This window comes from Tinamus guttatus, unplaced genomic scaffold (genome assembly GCF_059628265.1).
Source record: "Tinamus guttatus ecotype Peru unplaced genomic scaffold, ASM5962826v1 Tinamus_guttatus_pri_ptg000602l, whole genome shotgun sequence".
Classification (NCBI taxonomy): Eukaryota; Metazoa; Chordata; class Aves; order Tinamiformes; family Tinamidae; genus Tinamus; species Tinamus guttatus.
Window position 1 is genome coordinate 5865774 of NW_028289136.1, and position 20920 is coordinate 5886693.

At 47.9% G+C, this 20920-nt stretch overlaps 1 protein-coding gene across 1 annotated transcript; it reads right to left on the reverse strand.

Moving 5' to 3' along the window:
• Nucleotides 1–7331: 7331 nt before the first annotated feature.
• Nucleotides 7332–20440, reverse strand: TSKU (tsukushi, small leucine rich proteoglycan). Its single transcript, XM_010215854.2, has 2 exons — nt 20368–20440; nt 7332–8538 (listed from the first exon to the last, which is right to left on the reverse strand). Exon 2 carries the CDS (start codon nt 8529–8531, stop codon nt 7473–7475), a length of 1059 nt encoding a protein of 352 aa, XP_010214156.1. The 5' UTR covers nt 8532–8538; nt 20368–20440; the 3' UTR covers nt 7332–7472.
• Between the last annotated feature and the right edge of the window lie 480 nt (nt 20441–20920).

Below are 20920 nucleotides of genomic sequence, written 5' to 3' on the forward strand. Positions count from 1 at the left end.
CCACATGACTGTGTATAGATGTATGTTCATTTGTCCAGATTACAGCCCTGTTGATGAAAACCCAAATTAATTGTTCTATTATTTTGCTAAGAACTGATGGCTCTCACTCTTCTGGCTGTCTTCTTTTACTCTATCCATACTGCTGTCACTCTGGCCCTGTGTCAGCCCATTCCATTTCCCTCAGGTTCCCTGAGACTTGTTAGATTTAATGTTAATGGCTCTTTGGGTCATTCCCCGATGGCTCCTGGCAGTGAGTTATCCAGACCTATTGATCTGAAAGATGTCATTATAGCAAATAATTTTCCCTTGCTACATATAGCTGGCTTTCTGCTCCATCCACCTCATCATGGTGCCTTCTTCCAAACAGAGACTGGAGAGGTCTATTAAGGATTTCTGAGTCAATAGTTACGATCCTGCTGCCGCATGCAGTGATCAGGTTAGTCCTGACCTTGTGCTCTTTTTGTTCATATGATTTCTTTTTAAAGATGCCCTTAAATGCAGGCCTGAAGTCTCCAGGGGCTGAGTCAGACTATCCTGTCCCATAAGGGATCTATCAAACCTCATCTGGTTTTAAAGGAATTCACACTCTTCCTCCAGTGCTTACCTAATATTTTCTGCCAAAAAAGGAGTTAACTTGAGCTGTGGGTTGAATCTTAATTGCGATTTATTCTCTATCTCCAGCAAATCAGTCCTCTTTAATAAGATACAGAAGGAGGAGAAGGTTTTTGCCTGGTGTCAGGGCAGAAGGAGTGTGGGTGGGTAACTTCTTAATTTCCTCACTGCCACTGCCTGTATCTGTGGTGGATACTCTCTTCCTCAGTGAAGTCACATTTGTTTTCATGGGTAAATTTGGTGACCACACTACTTCTCTGAAGATGTAGCTGACATGTCAGTATAAAGGACACAGATACAGACACCGCCTGAAGAAGTGATCTGAAGACCTCTCCCACTTCCCAAACACACATTCCCCTGGGAACGCTGGCCAGGAGGACGTGTGCATCCATGTCGTTGCAAGTAAACTGGTTTCCATAATATCTTGAAGTTTCTACTTCAGAAATGCCTGATGACTTGCTAAGCTTCATATTTCCCAATAACTTGCATCTGTGACACTCCTTCAGTTTTGCTCTAGAGTTTCAAACTTGACAGGTTTTGTGGATTTGGGAGGGGAAGATGAGCAGTAAAAACAAATACAAGAGGAAAGCAAAGTCACTTCTCACACAACCAGCACTCCAGAGAAGTCTGTGGGCAAGTTTCCACCAGGCAAGGCTGCATGGGCTGGCCAGAAGACTCCAGCTTTGTCTGATGGAGGGGAAATCTCTGCTCTTGAACAAAGCAGTGCTTTGCAAGGAGTCTTTGAATCTCAGAGTTGTTTTGATTTTTGAAGAGGGATTTTTGAAGAAGGATTCTTCAACGAAGCCGTCTCTATTATATCTGCTTGTTCTCTTCCTGGATTTCCCCTCTTCAGGGACAGCTTTGGCTTTGGATTCTCTCCAGTCAGGGCTGATTGCCCCCCACTTTGTTGTCCAAACAGCCCCTAGAGCTGTCCCTGTTGCTGTCCCAGGTGCACAGACTTATCCTGCCCATTTAAACCAGGAGGGAGGGAAATGTGATGTGGAGAGACCCAAGCTGGTGGGATACCAGCCAGACAGGTCCAGCTGCAGCCAGAATGCCTTGGCCAGGTGTCAGCTAAGCCCTGTGCCAAAGCTAATAAGCCTGCCAGGAGCCAGGACTTCCTTGCTTGGATGAAAATCTGGGCTAATTCTGCTTGGCTGGCTCCAGAGCTCGGCTGGAAACTGCATCGTTGCTCTCTGCCATGTGGAACTGCTGCTTCAGATGGTGAAACGAGCCCCTCCTTTGCAGCAGGGAAGAGGGGGATATGTGGCCTTGAAATGTGCGGATATCACCGGACACGAGAGTTGGGTTGGGCCCCTCTCTTCTTCCATGGCTTGAGGAGACGAAATGAAAAAAATTCCACCTCCTTTACATCAGGTTGCTTAGGCTGTTATTGTAATTCTGATCTCTTCTTGGCCACTGGGTTAGCATGGGGTGCCTGCCCATGGGGACACTTCTATTCTGTTTTGTGATGCTGGCACAATACAGTTTACCCCTGATTTTAGCTTCAGGAAGGGTGAATCTGAAGCAATTCCAGACAGAGCTTTTGCATGTCTACCTTGTTTTCCCAGTTTAACTGGGGGACATTTTTCATGCATATGTCACAGGAAATGCTGCTCCCTTTCCTTACCTTAGACACCCAGATACAGCACCTTAGGATGGTTTCTCATACAACGTTTCAGGTTTTGCAATGACTGAGGAGACAAGGAGAAATGACTGCAATTGAGCATGGGTAAAGAAAAAAAAGCCTGTAGGAAATATGCCAAAGGCTATGCAGCAGACTGATCTATTCTGTGGATAGGACTCAGATGTTTGAACAACTCAATGAGATTTTGTGAGTTACTGTGTAACTATATGCACTTAGCTTCTTGCAACCACAAGTTAAAAAAACCCTTAACTCAGATTTAAAAGAATATGGTCTCCTGCACTACTGCTGAAAGTAAGAGCTTAGAACTGCTTGGTGAACAGAGCTCCATGGACTTTTGGAGCTTTGTAGACCCTCAGTTTATTAAGTGAAGTTGAACAAAATGGATGTTACAGGAGCCCTCCTGCACTTAGTGCTGGACAAGGTGGACAAGGCAGGAGACCTTGACCAGCAAACAAGCATTGCCAGACAAGCAAAATTATGTGTTTCTACCAAACTCTTGGGGTGGACTCCTTTATCTGCAATCCCCTCTGAATGAAATGCAGCTCTACAAGGCCACTTTGCAACATACTGGCACCAATATCAGCGCTGGTGAAATTGTCATGTAATCCCCGTCCGAATGTGCTGAGCTCTCATCAAAAGGGGCTCTGGGAGGAAGAAGCTGTCTGCTTCCTCTAACCTACAATAAAGTGAAGTTCAAAGTTCATGGATCTCTTTGAAATACAAGCTAAAATTCCCAGCATGGCCCAAGGCAGTTACCAGAAAGCTCCATGACATTCATCCACCGCTAAAGAGGAAGCAGAGAGGGGCACGTGGAGTGGAACAAAGCTTAGAGGCCTTCACAGTGGTGGTGGGAAGGTTTCCAGAGGGATGTTTGTCCCTTTGCAAGGCTGACATCCTCCTGAGTTCACCGGTTGTAGAGGCTGGAGACACTCGCCTGTAGCACCCTGTGGCTACCCAAATCCACATCATCTCCTTGCACCAGGCAGGGTTTTCCAAAGGGTGCATAGCACCTAGTGCAGTGGGGCTGCTGCTTCTATGTCGTGTCAAAGCATTTGAACCACTTTCATATTAATATACATTGGTTTTGCTTGTGAAAGGATTATGACCAGCCACGTGGCATTCATTTCTGACATGGCAAGAGTGCATCAGTGCTTTCGAGCCTAACCAAGCTCGTGTGTGTGGAGCAAATGTGCTGGAAATAAAGCCCCCTGCAAAATGGGAAATATATGGAGCAGAAGCCATTTTTAAAAGGGATGGTACTTACTGCTGCTATAAAGTCAGGCACATAACCAGTCAGTGAGGAGCTTCTGGAGAGTGACTACTGGGAGAAAAAACTCCTACAGACCTATGGAAAGGAGAGTTTTGAATACTAGGAAGTGCATCTTTTTGACCAAAGAGGTGCCCTGTGCTGTCCCATAAACCCTGGGCATGAGGCAGATGGAGAAAGAGACCTTTGGTGTCTGCACAGGCTGAGATGGAGCTGGGACCCACCTGCCTCTCCCAACACAGTGGAAAGCAGCGTGAGACGCCGAGATCCCTCCAGGAGACAGTGAGCACCAAGCAAAACACCAGCTCAGCTACTTCTCCCCCCATTCCTAACCCAACCTACTCTTACTGCCCAGCCTCTGCTGAGGTTTTCCTGCTTCTAAAAATACTTAACCTCTAATTAAAGTGTCCATCTCACTTGCCAGCATTTTCATATGGCTGGACGGAGTGTCTCATCAAAATTTCCAAGCCCAGAGTCACTGCCTTTCCCTTTCCCGACGGTTTGTTTGCACTGTTTCAGGTGTCCCGTGGGCACCGTGTTCTGCCATGTCCACATGGATGGAGACTTGCATACTTCTTCCCATGCCAATGGCTACAGATAGACTATTTAAATAATAAACGACTAGCAGGATGAGAGGAGTGGAGGAATAACAAGCGGGACTAGGATCTAAAAAAGCATGAGGGAGTTGTGTAATCAGGACATTTACCAAGGAAATGGGAGAATCCAGCTCAGACCAAGGTGCTTCAGACATTTTACCTCCAGGATAGAACCCTCCCGAAACCACCATCTCTTTTGTCTGTCTCCCTCCCTGTTCCCCTGCTCCACAAGGGAGCGAGCCCCAAACTGGCCAAGTCCCAGAAGAGCTTCCCCACCAATCCAACAAGCTTTGCAGCAAATTCTGGAGCAGGAAATTTGCTCCAAATATTCCCAGGCTGCCTCACTGCCACATGTCCATAATTTCCTTTGAGTCAGTCCGTCTAGACGTAGCAAAGCTGTCACACCATCCTGCCAGCAAGAAGCCCAGGGATTCGGAGGCAGTGGGATAAATCCTGCTCCAACTTGGGGCTGCAATACACGGCACAGAAACAACTCATATTTCAGCTACCACAAGACTTTGGACCCAGCAGCCGCTGCCTCCTTCCCAAACAGTGTTAAGCAAATAAATACAGGAGATCTGGGGCTATTCTCCTCTGAATCACTTTATTACGTTGTGAGTAATCACAAAGCCTTACAATGTGGCAGAGATTTTCTGTAGAAAACAAACTAATACAGCGACAGTGTCTGCTCGCCTTTGCTAAGACGTGCTTGGCGAGCAGCTAGCATGGGATTACACCAGGAGATCTTGCAGTCCTCAATTGGATTGTCACATTGGGTTGTAGATTTACCACAGCGGCACCAAGGCAGTGACTTTGACAGCCTCTATATGAGCCCTGTAATGATTTTATCTACATACAGGCTTATAAAATTAAACATTTTTTTCTTAAAATCGTGTTTTCTGCCAGCAGAAAAGAATTCTCTTAAAAAGGCAAGAGCCACTAAAAAACACCCCCACTTCCAAGCCAACCTGCCCCCCGTCTTGAACTGCAGTTGGTTACTGTTCCCCTCTGTATCTCTGCCTGTAGGCAGTCCTGTTGCCTTTTTAAGAAAATCAGCATTTTTCTTGTGACCGTGAAGGGTGGTTGAGCATTTCAAAGGCTCAATAGAGGGAGGGGGAGAAGTCCTAGAAGGAAAGAAAGGGTTCAAAATTCCACCCTCAGGGCGGTGATCAAACCACAGAAAAAGGAGATGAATGGAAACATGGGGAGAGATTTCAATATCCAAACTAACTAAGGCATTGACTCTGGGTTCAGGCTCCCTGGCACAGGCTCAGCAGGTTTCAGCCATGTTGACGAGGTCTTCTTTGGGCAATGGGATTTCCATCAGCAACAGACTTTTGAGGGTGAGAGGAGGAAGCCTGAGCTTCGATGGGAGGCCCCATCGGAGAGGCCTCCAACACAGGGTAGGACCATAGCACCCTCCATCTTTTCCTCAAGCACCAATCCTGGCTACCCGTGGTCTCTCCAGGCATCGCTTGTGGCTGCCTAAAGGCTGCTGGGCCAGCAGAAGAGACCACATGGGGCAGGTCCCTTCTCTGCAGGTCCCCTCTGCTGCTGAGGCTGCTGATTGTGCATGGAAGGGGGAAGGCCCGTGTCATTCTCATGCTGCGACTGAGACAGCAGCAATAAATGGGTAGGAAGGGCTGCTGCTGTCTGTTAATCCTTTCTGCTCTTTGCAAAAATGCATGTGTACAAATGCTCACTTCGCCTGCTGCGACTGTGCCCATCCACGTCACTTTTGCATGGACCCACCTAAACCAGCTGAGAACATTTCATTCAAGGTCACCCCGATGCAAGCCTGTGCATAGAGACCAAACTGCAGCCTCATCCAAGCAGGATCCCCATGCATAAGCTCTCTTCCCATCTGCAGAACAGTGTGCCAGATTTGGACTGGACATCAACATCCACTGCAGGAGCTGCAAGTCAAAGGCTTTGAAAGCCACTGGGTTGAATTGTGTCCTGCTGCTTCCATTGCTTTCTCCTAACCTGGAAAGAATGAAGAATGAGAAGGGCTACCCTTTGCTTTGCCAGCATTTCAGTGTGGAGAAAAGTAAGGAGAGCTCTGAGGACCAGACTTGTCATCAGATTCTTTTTGGCAGCCAAGGAGCTGTGTGAGAGAAAGAAAAACCACAAATCTGGAAAAAAAAGAAACCCCCAAGATCCTTCCCATGATAAGCAACCAGCTCCAGGGTTGCAGGCGTCAGTGTTAATTCCTCCCCGGCGACGTTCTGGAGAGCATTTCTGCACTAGAAATTGCTTCCCATAAGCCCAGCTGAGTTGCACATGTTCTGTTCAGATGGGAACATCTGCATGAGAATATCTTATTCCAAAGTCGTCTGGGTCTGCCATGGTTTGATAAGGTAATCAAGAGAAGAATCCTTGTCAAGTATTCTTCCAGCTTTCCCAGAAAGGACGGAGAGTTTGATTTCTTTTTTTCTTTTTTTTTTCTTTTTCTTTTTTTTTTCTCCTCCAAACTAGGTGACATGATCTCTTTCATTTGCAGCTCAGTTAATTTGTTTCATGGGAGGGCAGTTCCCAGATGAGCTGTCAGCTGTAGGCAGATTCCTCTCTCGATTGCTCTCTCGTTACTTCTTTTTCCTTGCTACTCATCCTCGCTGAGCAGTGGCTCATGAAGGATAAAAAGACAGGAGGGTGCCACAGTTGGATCTAAAGTCATCTGACACAAAAAGACCATGAAATATGAAAATGGAGAGAAAAGAAGTGGGAGAAACAGTCTACTTAATGTTCATTGCACATTTATGCAAATAACATGTAAAAATCAGCGCATTAGGAGCACCCTGTATTCAGGTTAGTCTGGAAATGCTTCTTCAGACTGAAAGTGCATGACAAGGAACAGGGTGCTGCTAATAGAGGCAACATCCGGAAGGCACTTCTTGAGGAATAATACTTAAAAAAAGGGTAAAGCGTGGGTTTGCAAGCAAACAGCTACAGAGTTGGTACGTTTTGGTGTGCCCTCTGGAGAGAACATAGCTTTGCTCCTGCAAACATAACTGGTCCGTGAAGGTTTGCGCCAGACCAGCTGTTCTGTCCTGGGACCTGCAGAGCATCTTGGTCCCTGTTGTCCAGCAACACTGTTCTTGAGTTGGCAGTTTGGATGTAGGCCCTGAACACCCGGGGTGTAACCCAGAGCCTGCAAATGATGTGGGCTTCGGGATTTGAGAGTTTATAAAATCCACAAACAATCAAGTACTGGCATGTACAAATATATAAATTATTGACAGTTTTACAAAGGCACACTGCAAACCATCTCAGTCCGACACCTGTACATTTCCCGTGGTCCCTCGCCCTCCCAGCTCTTTCTTTCCCAAACCCTTCTTCCCAGCTTTCATCATGAAACATAAGGCGCTGCTGCTACGGACCCATGGCTGTCATGACAAATGAGGACCTCTTTTTTGGTCAGCCCAGTTTGTCGGTGGTACTGTCCTTCTCTGATGGTTTTAAGACATTGTATGTTCTTCCCCAAAGTGATGCTTTTGATGGAAGGCAGGTATTTCAGCACAGTCTTTGGCAAAGATGACACACCTGTCCCAGAGAGGTTAAGCTCTTGCAGGGAGTTGAGGCCAAAAGTAACTTCAGCACTCAATGACTTCAGATTGGGATTGCTGGATAAATCCAGAACTTGAAGGGCTGGTAGTTCCTTGAAACTGTAAGGAGATAACTCTCTAAAGTCATGCAAGCTGCTGAGAGATAAATGAATCAAATCTTTCAGTCCTACGAAGGCCCCTTTCTCAATCTTGACTAGTGGGTTCCCATCAAGATTTAAATATCGTAGAGGAATCCCCTGAAGATTCGGCACAGATGTTAGCCTGTTTCCAGAAAGATTTAAATTCTGGATGTTGGGGACTTTCTTTGCATGGTGCCTTGTAATTGTGCTCAGCATGTTATTGGAAAGATCCACATTCATGGGTTTTCCTTGACCTTTTGGCGCAAAAACGTCCATTGTTATATCCAAAAGTTTGTTATTGCTCAAATCTATATCCCCCAGAGGAGAACTGGAGAAACAGTTCTCTGGAAGGACTTCTAAAGAGTTATGACTCAGATCCAAGGACTCCAGGTACCGAAGCCTGGAGAAGGTTGTGGAGGAAATCTTAGCAATGTTGTTGTAGCTCAGGTCAAGGCTCACCAAGGTGGTGTATCCAGGCCCAGTAAGCATTGATTCATTGATAGTTTCCAGTTTGTTTGAGGATAGATCCAAGTAGGAGGTATCCAGAGGGATGGGGACAGGAACAATGTGTGAGCCAATTCCACTGCAGTCCACCTTGGTCAAGCTAAAGCTGTCAAAGAGGCCAAAACTTTCCACCTCACAATGGCACCCAGGGAAGCAGGTTTTGGTGGTACCAAAACAAGGAAGCAGAAGCAGCAAATTGAGCCAGGCTAAGAACTGCATTGTTGACCTGGAAAACAAAATAAGAAAGTAGAATTAACTGCTTTAGAAATCACTTTATCAAAGATGTGTAACAGTTGCACAGTCTTCTTTTTCTTTCTGAAGAGAGAGATGAAATACACTCCTATAACTCCTCAAGCTACCCAAAAGTGACATATTGAAACAGCTAGTGTGTTTTGGTAACTATTCAAGAATTTTAGCATTGAATATACCATTACAATCTCTTTAAGGTACTGGGTTGCCTTGGTGATGATTAATAACATGAGTGTGGAGAATTGGGGGAAAACAGGTCAGCACAGTCTTCATATATTTAACCAAGTTAACATACAACTGAAAATGAGCCATGAGAACGATATGCTGGGTTAAAACAAGATCTATCCAAAATGCACTGGACGACGCCAAATGACAACTCAGATGTTTCAGGATATTAACAAACTTCAGTACATAAGATCTCTTAATGTCACACCTGGAAGTCAATACACTGGGAGTTTAAGGCCAGGTTTGATAGCCTGGGTACATGATGTTGGCGAAGTCATTTAGGCTCCAGATTCACTGAGAGTTTTAGGTGTTCAAATTCTTAACAAAAGGACAGAAACTGAAACTCAGTGTGAGTTTCCTAGATACAAGGGAGATGTGAATAGCCTCTCTGATAATCAGGAAGTCCTCTGGGGTGAACGGCTAGAAAGGCCAGCTACCTACTGCCCAAATGCACAGCAAATCTCCCTTGCTTAGGCTTTTGGCACAAACATGGAAGTGTTTTATTAGATTCAATCTGTTGCATCAGAGGGTTAAAACCAACACTCTGCTGCCTGGTGACATGTCTGCAGGCAAGAAAGTCAATGGCCATGTGGCTCCTTGGCTGCCAGAGCAGAGGAACCACCCAAAGGCTCGGTCTTCTTGCCTGAATGCAGATGCTGCAGTAAGTCCAGACTGCTGCAAAGGCACCAAGTGGAGAGAACCAATTTGTTTCTTGCAAAGCCCCCGAGGAGTCATTGCTAATTACATTAAATATTCTCTCTCATTAACGATGCCAACAAGCAAGGAGTTCTCTCCACCCTGCAGTTTCTGATCCTCCTCCCTCTGAGATGTTTCTGGCCCTCCATCGTTGCAGCAGAGGGAAGAACGGAGCCAAACTGTGCTTTTTGCTGGAACTTATCAGGTCACAGCCCCTCCATACAACCACAGGCAACTACAGCAGCATGGTCTCCAGAGCAACACACCTCTGGAAATGGTAAATATGAGCACGGGGGCATCCTGCGGGTCAGCAGCAGACAACAGCGATGCTGTCCTTAGCACTTCCCCCTTTGCCGACTGCAGTCAAGGACAAGAGCTCCTTGAGCCCTTCACACGAGGTTTCTCGAACACCAGCAATAAATAATCCCATCAAACCAGGAGAGCAGATGCATTAGCACCACACTACTGGCTATATACAGTTATTCACACACCAAGTGCTCATTTTAGCAAATAAATGAATAAATAACCCCCTTTAAGCTTATGTTCCCATCCCTACCTCGGCCCCTACTGGTCTGCATTCTCACCTTTCCCACCACTTTTTAAAAGCACTTTATTAATATCCTTGTAGGATCGTGGTTCCCACATAACCTTTGGTCTAGCTGAGGAACCTTCCCCACAACACTTGTACCTTCCAGAACCATTTCCTAGAAGTTCACACTTCTTTTCGTCTCACCTCGCCCTTCCCCTTGGCTATAGTTTCTCTTCCTTTTCAGTGTGGTCTTCCTAACCCTGTGCACATTCCCAGGAGACTGGCTGGGGACTATTTGCCACTGTGTAAAAGAAGTGCCAAGGGGAAAATACATTGCAAAAATAGTCCTGATCACTGATATGACTTGTCTGGCAGTAACTCCTGTAAAGAGAGAACAGAGATTGGGACTCTGGCCAAAGAGCCTGCAACCAGAGCATCGCTGAAGACTGACACGCAATTCTCTGGGGTCTATTATTCTACAGAAACAACAAAAAAACAGTAAGACAAGACCTAGTTCCAGCCCATGTTGACTGTTTCTTGAGAAAACACATAAGAATGCAGAGGCAATGCAGGGGGTAGGACTACTTTCTGCAGGCACATGTCCAGATACCCTTTTGCAATGACATTAAGGCTAAAGAAGAGCTTATCCTTTCTCTGTTTCAGCTCCTTTTTGCATACTAAATGCTACTATTTTTTTTCTTTCTTTTTTTTCCATGAAGCTGTGTTTGGAATGAACTAAAATTTTATATTACTGGAGGAAATTACAGCCTTGCTCCACCTTTTTGGAAACAATCTCTCCACTCCTTACTAAATGTGGGGAAGCAGCTTTAGTTTTATCAGCTCGGTCTGTTTTTATCCTTCTTCCCATACTGCCATCCAACGGCTTTTCCCCACGACATTTCAACAGGGAAAGTGCCTTCTAACTTGTCTTTCGAAAGGTCCAGCCCAGTTCCTCATGGTGTCCCCATAGCTCCAGTAGGAACTGGATCTTATTCCAGCAGTTCCAAAGATAAATTGGTGTGACACTTGGGTCTGGGCAAAGCTTCATGTGCTCCTGCTGGACCAAAAAGGACCCTGTTTCTTCCCCATCTCCAAGGAAAAGCAAAATACGGCACTATTGAGAGAGATATCTTCCAAAGCCTGTCTTAACTGAGTGGAGAACCAAAGCTAAGCTTTGGTGTATGGTATTGCATATGGGAATTCCCTTCTTGATCGGCCTCAGCCACCAGAAGCAGGCAGATAGTGACCTCGGCTGGAATATCTATGCCTCACATTTGTCTTCCATGCAGCAGCGAGCCCAAAACACAGTTACTGTCTCTTCCTTCCTTGCAGTCCTGCCCTAAATTATCCCTATCTGGCTCCATAATTTCCTTGCAGATGAGAAGCAATCCACTACTACCATTTAAAAACTCCCTTACGTAGCAGCATGAAGCATTCATTGACTAATAATCCGCTTGGCCAACTGCTCTGATAAAGGAGTTGAGAAATGAAGGCATTTGTCATCTTCTAGCCTGAGAAAGGGGTTCCTGTGTTTCCAGATAAGATAATGAGCTTGGTCAGGTAGGGGCATGATGTATCTTTGCGTGGAGCAATCAATAGCGTGCTCTGAAATGGGGAAAGGAACATGCCACAGGCATTTATGGCTCCTCTGTGTTCAGCATGTTCTTGAAATCACATCAAATTGCCTTTGGATTCCTGCCTGTGAGCTGCTCTGTTGATTGAGGCAGAAAGCCAAAGTCCCCCCTTGTAAAAGGAAGATGAGTTCTCCTCCTGTAGCACCCGGGACGTCCACCCGGAGGAAATGCTTGTCACAGGCCAGAAGCTGCTGGCCTCCTTGCCCGGGGTAGTGATTGAGAGCACAGGGAGAGCCACTGGGAAGGAGGAGTCAGCTTGGGGATTGTTCAGACCATTCTCTTAAATGACTTCTTAATTTCTACTGTTTCTGAAGTGCAGGGATCCCAGGGATACTTGTGCTATGTCCACTGATTTCAGCAGGAGTTTCAGAGGAGATGTAGCACCCCAAAAAACGCTATCATCCACATGTTGAGTGGTGTCACAGCTCTGATCTTTATGTCTTGCTTGATTTTTTTTTTTTGACAAATATCCTTAGGTCTTGAAAAAGGTACCTGGACAACCCCTCTCCCCAGCAGAGTAGATCCAGGAGATCCAGTAGCGGATGGTGGAGTCAGGGATGGACCAAGATTCCAGCGGGGCACCAGCTTTCTCCGCCAAATACCATTCACCCCATATCTCCCCCAACTTTGCAGAAGTCTCAACCCCTCCTTACTGTTCTGCCCAAGAGCTATTCCCTGCACCACAGTGTGGCAGGACCTGGGCAGAAATCGTGCGCTGAGATTTCCCTGCCAAAAAAAGCAGAGTCATTCTGGCTTTAAAATCAGATTTCACAGGAAAGCCAGTCTTCAGCTAATGGCTTGCAGGGGAGTCGGGGAGAGAAAAACCCTGTTATGGTGTTATTGCAAATTCGCACTTTCAATAGCACTTGCCTCCCCTCCCCTTTCTGCTTCCCAAAGACATTTCTCACTAGCAGTCTCCAGCAAGATATAATAGAGACCTTTGCCATCTCCTTCCAGCCTCAGTAAGATGTTCCAGCACATCCCACCCTGGATTTAAGCCTGGTCCTCCTAGGAAACTAAGGACTGGTTCCTCCAGCTTGACAGAGGAGAAGACAATGCCCATGGCTTGCATTGTCATCAGCACATCTGGCTGGCACGACAGCCAGGCTACCTCTGGTTGCCCTGGCAACCACCCAGCTGGAAATCACTGCAACCGAAAACCAACAACGAACACCAAATAGGAGGGGGAGATGTCCAAACGTTAACCATTTGCTACAGTCAGGGAAGGACACCCCTGTTCTCCAAGCTGAGCACCTCGGTCTCCCTGAATGCGCCACTCCGCAAAGTGCTGGTGGCAATGCAGTCAGAGCTGAAGACCCAAAACCACTCATGAAGTTTACGAAACCTAAATAGCAAGTGCAGAAGCCTCAGGTTGTTTCTGTGGGGGGATGGAGAGAGAGAAATTGCTGTGGAATGGGACACAACCCTCCTACACCAGACCCATCCTTTGGAGATGCACCATAACTCCCCTGACTCCATGGGAAAGTAGGATGCACATTCATCCTGGGGTGCTGTTTCCAACCCAACTGGGTGGTCCTTGCTGCCTCTCCAAACCTAAGTCCCTCCCAGAGGGACTGGTGCATCCAGGAGGAATCTGATCAATTTGTTCATTCACCAATTCAGTAGCGGCTCACAGCTAGAGAAGACCAGATACAACATGAAATCTTGCATGTCTACAGTCTGGCAGGTAGGTTGGGGCAGAAGAGGACTTCCCAATTTGCTGCTTCAAATGGAGTATTCTGGATTTTCAGCAAATAAATCAACCTTTGCAGGGAACAGACAAAAGGAAGGGCACATAGTTAGAAATGGCTGTTCCAGGTAGAGTTGCTCTTTTAGCAGAAGCACAGGGGAGTTGTATCAGCCACAGTATTTCATCTGGGAGAAAAACGGGGGTTCTCTTCTGGCTCTTTCATCCTCCAAGCCAACAAAATGTGAAATCTTTATAACAAAGCCCACAAGGCCAGTTTGGCTGAATTTGCTAATTGGGATCGGGGGAAAGGGAATGCTATTGGAAAGAAAAGCAAGCTGCATATGCTATGACAGAAGCCATAAATCCTGCAGACTGCAGGGGAAAGAAAAAAAGAAAGAAAGAAAAAAGATAGTTGGCTTTTCCTCTCTTTAAATACTTCAGAGGTTTTTTCCTCTATTTAAATACTTGGGAAGCTCTGAGACACATGGGATGGAAGATCGATCAGGAGCACCTGGATACTGTGGATGTAAGAGCTGCTTCTCTAACAATGAGAATGCTTCAAAGTGATCTGGTTTTCATTCATTTTTCTTTAGTTATTCTTCAAAAAAAATCTCTCCTCCACACAAACAGGTTTCCAAACTGCTCATAAAGCCCTCCCTGCAACTGTAGGCAAGGCAGAGACCTGGTAACAACTGCTGCTTTCCAGCTTGGACCCTCCATGTCCAAATGACGCCACGGATGCAACTGTGACCCCTTCTCCAGACCTCCTGCGCAGATGTGAGAAGGCAGCAAAACTAGCTCGAACCAGAGACTATTAAATCCCTTAGCTTGCACACACACACAGCCCTAACATGATAAAGAAATGCTGCCTCTGACAGCCTAATCCAGGGAAGGTAAAGGTCATTGAGGCTTTTGCTCTGACCGCTTTGGACTGGTGCTTCCCCACGGGAGCGATCCACAGGGATGGAAAAGGGAGGCCAGCTCAGGGCAGGGTGAGAAGGGACTAGCAGCCAGTTTGGGGGATACAGTAAAGAAAATGCTGCAAGGGAGAGGGCATCACAGGGGGGATGCGGGCTCCACATGGTGCTGTGCCTTTTGCAGGGCCTCACCCACATCCTTGGTTCAGATTCTCCAAACCCAACTTTTCACCCAAATCCTTGCATCAGAATCTCCAGGCTCAGATTTTCACTCTTCTGGCAACAGACAGAGCCCTAAAATGGGGTCTCAGTTCACCCCGCTGGAGGCTCGTTAAAATATTTACTGCCTTTCCAGAGCAGAATTTTGGTGAAAAAGGGAAGACTTTTTTTTTTTTCCGAACCTGTATATATTTTTTGTTATTACCTGTTTCGGGGGATGTTCTGCAAATATTGGCCCTGGCTTTTCGCTCAGCCTGCTTTCTGGGAGAGGACTGGTAATGAAAGAGGTATCTGCTATTTAGTTTGTTTCTGCACCTGTTTTGGGAAGCTCAGTGGAGTTACTGCAGACTGGCTTCAACGAATTAGTCTCTTTGATGCTGCTATAAACTGAGCTGGGCAACATAAACACCCCATCAAGAGTCTTTGCAGAAGTTGCTTTCTGCTGATGACTTATCAGAGACGGCTTTATCAGAGCAAAGCTGCTTAGATATAGAAGAACCAGCTCAAATTACCTGCTGGGAAATAAGTGAGGGGATGTGCAACCCCATCTTCTTGCTGTCCTCACCGAGTTTCCACCACCAGCATGCACAAGCGTGGGCTGTGGGGAGACCCAGCCAACCATATGAGGACCTAAATGGGAGCTCAAATCTCTCTGCAGGTGCCTGGATGCTTTTAGCTCTGTCTTACTGCTCATGCGGCAAAGTCAGAATTAAATACAGGGAAGGAGGGTGAAAAAAACAATAAAAAAGAGGATTTCTCTATGAATTCCCTTCTGCTTTAATGATTTCTAATAACGGGCGTAAAAGCGTCTCCTTTGCATTCAGTCGAGAATCTCACTACTGAAGAGGGAGTCGTTAACAGGTAATTAACCCAGTGGTATCAGGGATCTATGCCACTGGGATATTGGAGAATAATATACAATAGGCACCAACCTGGGGAATGGAACAAAAAGTCAGCTCTCCTCCCTCAATGTGTAATGGGCTATATTAAAGGCAATAGCAGTTTGGTTCCTGTGGTTCTCTTCCCACCTCTGCGTCCAGGATCACCTCCAAAGGGAAGGGGGTTTGGCAAGGGAGGGTGCTCAGGAGGGACCAGCAGTGGGTGCATCTACCCCAGAGCTCCCAGGCTATGGGACCATCCTGGTGCGAGGAGAAGCTCCACCAGCACGTGCACATCCCAGCTTCCTCCTTGGCTCCTGCTGGACCAAGTGCCAAAAGATACTGCTCCCACATGCCAAGGGTCACCTCTCCCTTTTGCAAGAGCATCATCTAGCCAAAAAAGCATGGAATTTGGGGAGGGAAAAGCAGACAGTGCTTCTCCCCAGGGCATCTCCTCATCCATCAGGGAGGGTTTAAGGGATGGCACAAGGGATGGAGCACATAAGATTAGTGCAAGCAAAGACAGACAAATTGCTAAGCGTGAGAAGCGTTTTCACAAACGGAGAGTCCAAACCAAAGGGCCCCTCGCTGGCCCTCGCTGCCTGCATGGGAGACATATGGGACTGATCAAGAGGGAGCCCAGTGCCTCCAAACCCTACAGCAGCTTGACACTGCCTATTTGTTTTGCTGGTTTACATAGCGTCTTTTGCTGGATTGAAGCAGTTTCTGTTGGCTCTTTTTCCCTCTTCCCCCCGCTTTTTTTAAATACTCCCCCAAAAGTCATTATTTTCTTGAAAAAAAAAATGAAAGAAAAAGATAGTGCACCGTTAAAATAATTTTTGCTCCAGTCAGTGTCACAAATCCCATCTGCTTGGGAAGGGGCCTTGGGTGATTTATGGCCCAGGGGTTAAAACAACTAATAGCGTATTCCATTTGTGCAATCCATTCCCCTCATCATCCCCCACCTCCACAAGGAGGAAGTCAAGGTGCGGTTGGGTGTATTTTTGGATTTGACAGAAGGAAACCTGTGCGGGCAGGTTTCCCAGCCTGGAGAGCAAGTCCCAGCTGATTTACAGAGGTGATGGAAAAGGAAAAAAACATCAAAAAAACCCAACAATAAAACAAAACAAAAAAACACCCCCAAAAAGCACTTTTCTGTTGTGCTGGGATTTGCGTGCCTCAAAAAGTCACATCTTGGAAGCAGACCACAGCCAAACTCCTGGGAATTCTGCTTGCTGCAAGACGCGACTGGGCAGCCAGACAGCGGCAGTGGAAGAATTCGGTGTTAAATCCAGCACAGGAAAATTAGGAATTAAATCATAGCGACAGCAGAGGCTAGCACTGAAATCCCCCTTCTCACAGCCTGGGAAGCTCTCAGGTTAGAGCAGTTTCTCTTGGGGAAAGAGGAGAAATAACCTCCAACGCTCTTTGAAATCACAGCAGTTTTGCTCTCTGGCCTCACGCTGAGATCTGCTTGTGCTTGGAGCTGGCATTTCCAGAAGGAAACCAAGTTTTCCAAGGCTCTGGAGCAGCCACAGGCAGGGCGAGGCTGACAGGCATCCGAGACCTTGTCCTAGCTGGGAGCACAACAGGAGAGGAGCTCCAACTCCTTGGGGTCACCAAGGTTTTGGCCAACCCGAATGCATTTTACCCTATCACAGCAGCACCCTTGGAAGGATGAAACCCTCATTCTTTAGGGTCTCAGCCCCCGTCACAAGAGATTCATATTTCAGGTGCTTTGAGTGGTGTCACAGCTCCAATTTTTATGTCTTCCTTGCCTTTTGTTGCCAAAAATCCTTAGATCTTGAAAAAGGTGCCTGGACAAACCCTCTCCCCAGCAGAGGATGTCCAGGACATGCAGTAATGGGTGATGGAATCAGGGGTGCACCAAGATTCCAGAGAGGTGCCAACTTTCTCCCCCAAATACCATTCACCCCACATCTCTCCTCAACTATGCAGATGTCTCAACCCATCGTCACTGTTCTCCTCAAGAGCACTCCCCTGCACTCTGCTGTGGCAGGAAAGCCCAGAAAAAGAAGAATTTTGCCCTGGCATGACTGCAACACCTCCCGCAGAAGGGTTTTGAGAGGATCCCATATAGCTCTGGCTCTCTGAAAGGCAGCAGAGCTTCCAGGTCGCCTTTCCAGCAGGTCGAGGGAGGTGATCCTGCCCCTCTACTCAGCCCTGGTGAGGCCGCATCTGGAGTATTGTGTCCAGTTCTGGGCTCCACAGTACAAGAGGGATGTGGAGCTGCTGGAGAGAGTCCAGCGCAGGGCTACAAGGATGATCAGGGGCCTGGAACATCTGCCCTATGAGGAGAGGCTGAGGGAGCTGGGCCTGTTCAGCCTGGAGAAGAGAAGGCTGAGAGGGGATCTAATCAGTGTATATAAATACCTCAAGGGAGGGAGTGCAGAGGATGGGGATGGTCTCTTTTCAGTGGTGGCCACTGATAGGACTAGAGGAAATGGCCGGAAACTGAAACATCAAAAATTCCATAGGAACTTAAGGAAAAATTTCTTAACAGTGAGGGTGACAGAGCACTGGAACAGGCTGCCCAGAGAGGTTGTGGAGTCTCCTTCTCTGGAGATCTTCAAAACCCGCTTGGATGCAGTCCTGTGCCACGTGCTTTAGGTGTCCCTGCATATGCAGGGGGGTTGGACCAGATGATCTCTAGAGGTCCCTTCCAACCCTAAGCATTCTATGATTCTATGATTCTATGATTCTCCTAACAGCCCTGTGGGTTCAGGAAGGCAGGGAAGGCAAAGTGGGGAGGTGACAGCATCACCCCTGGGGACACCAGACCCAGCCCCACGCCACTGCTCGGCCTCTTTGCCTCCTCCTTCCACCCCCATCTGTGCTGGGCACCCCTTGGTGCTGCCTCCAGCAGCCCCAGGCTTCTTTGTAGCCTTTTTATTTGTTTCTTTTTCCTTTTTTTTTTTTTCCCTTTTTCCATGCACAATAATCGCCGGGCCTCTTTGCCTCCTGCGGCTCTCAGCGTGCAGCTGCAGACCCTCCGCCGAGGAGATAATAAATACAATCCTGGCCGTTATTGTTGCAAGCAGCACAGCTGGAGACGCCCGGCTCATTCCCTTCCCTGCCTTCCCCCTCCGATAACTCTCACAACGTGACTGCTCCAAGCAGTGAATGCCAGCAAAAAAAAATACACCCATTGCAGTGGTGGCTGCTGCCCGATGGAGCATCCATGGATGCACCATCTGGAAAGGAGCATCTTCATCCTCAGCAAAGCTCATGGTGGAAGAAGGGTGTTGCCCTAAACCACCTGCCTAGACCCCAAAGCAGCCAGAGGAGTCAGGGTTAGGCCCCTGTTTATGGGCACCCTGCAGCAGGGGTTCAAATCTCACCAGTTTTATTGGGGTGGCTGGTGGGTGCCCACACACGATGCCACCTCTCAAGGAGTTGCCACCACCATGGCTGGTCTCACTGCAGCTGCTCTGGCCAACGGCCACCACTGTCCTCGTTTACTGCGTTCAGTTCAGGTCCTGGAGGCTCTGGGACACCAGCCCTGCTTTGTCCTGCCAGTATGGGCAGCCGGGCTGGGTGACAGTGAAAGAGACCTCCAGAGGGGTGGTTAAGGGAGAGAAGCATCTAAGATACCTCTCAAATCAGTGCTCCCACTCTCTAAGTGTCCTCTCTGTGGGCACTGGTGGAGATCCTGCTTCTCCAGGGTCATCTGGCTATCCAAGACTCCTCATCTCCACCAATGCCATCCTGTGCCCATCCCTGTTCCCTTGTTCTTGGCACAAGACCTCAGAGCACCCCATGAAACGGTGACATGGCTGTGGGGACATCTGGGGACAGTCCAGAGGAGCGAGGCTTTCCCACCCCACAGTGCATGAAACTGGAGAGATGCAGAGTTATCCTATGACCCTGTAATCCTGCAAATCTGGATCCTAGAGATCTGCTGGGAGACGCCTTAAAGATGTGCAGGGCACCAGGGTGAAAATGAGCCTTTGCACCCATTTCAAAGGGCTTTAGAGGAAGGGCCTGCTCCATCCTGACGGATGAAACTCAGACCACTGTCTCCAAGTCACCTGCTGTCACCTGGCCCTATGGGGATCCATGTCTGGTCCTATAAGCAGGAACCAGATCTCTATGAGGAACTTCCTTGTCTTGAAAGCTCTGGCCATGCTAAGTCTTGGTAGTGGGGAAGTCCTCAATAGTGATGTGTTTCTTCTACACTTATTATCTAATTCCACCTATATTACCTAATGGTGCAGCACATTTTCAAGAGCCAAATTTTTGTCCCGCTCCCTAAAATCCGAGCCATCAACGCGGTCTCCTCTCCCACCCATCACACACGCGGACCGGCATGAAACGGAGCGATCAGGAGGCATCGGCAAGCAGTGAGGAAGAAGCAGCAGGAGGAAGAGGAAGGAAAAGGAAACCCGCAGATGCCCACGCTCAAATATTGCAGCTCGCAGCTCCAACGGCCACATTTCGAGGGTGGCTATTGCAATGCGGGAACATCTCCTGCTAAGATAGATAAGTTGGTCTAACCTACTGCGTTTCCAACCGGGGGGAGATGCGCGGGGTGAATATTTCCATCTGAAACACTCCACGAGGAAACAGCAGCGGCTCCCCATAGCAAAAAAAAAAAAATTAAAAATAAATAAAATTAGTAACTCTAACACAAACACCGAGGCTCACCCACAATGAATGGTGCTGAGCCGTGCCTGGAGAGGCGCGAGTGCCAAGTTCGGATGCAAGAACCGGCTTGCTGAACCAGCCCTTATCTCCTCCGCGTCTCGGAAGTTTCTTTTGATAAATCGCCAGCGCCGCCGCGCTCCCCGCTCCCAGCCGGGGGTCGGCCCCGCACAAGGAAGCCTTGTGTTAGACACAGGCATCCTACCCCGCTCCCTCCGCCGCCAGGAGGAGGAGGAGGAGGGAGAAAAGGCTGAAAGAGGAGAGACAGAGAGAGGGAAAATAAATAAATAAATACATAGGAAGCAGTTAGGGACAGAGGGAAAAGTCTAAACCTCTTGCGAGCGGCGGCTCACCTTCTCCTCCCGGCTCTTGCTTGCACTGAGGTGGCACCCGTTTCTGGGCTGAGAGAGCACAAGATTTTTTTGCCTATTCTGCAAAAAAAAAAGGGGGGGAAATAATAATAATAAAGAAAAGGCAAAAGCTTTTGTGTGGCTTTTGTTTTACGGCTCTTCTCTCCCGGTTCCTTCCCACCCGTTCAACGCTGCTGTCGGCTTTGCATCCAGACGCGAAATGAACCAGGAGCGGAGGGACCTCCCCACACACCCGACTGCGTTTGTCCGCCCTCATCCCCTTCTCCACAAGGATTTAAAGTCCCCTGCGATGTCACCTCCCTGTCCCTGCAATGTCTGTCACCTCCCTGTCCCCGCGCCTGGCGCCGTGTCTGCCAGCAGCAGCTCCCATTCATTCCCAAGCCTTGGAAGTCCATCCCAGCCCCTCTGCTGACTCCCACGGTCTATTCCCGGCTCTGGAGAGAGCTCTGCCGGCTGGGATGAGCCCACGGGAGCTGCTTCACATCTGTGCATGGCTCAGGGTCTCGCTACTTATAACCACAGCTGAGCAGCCTGC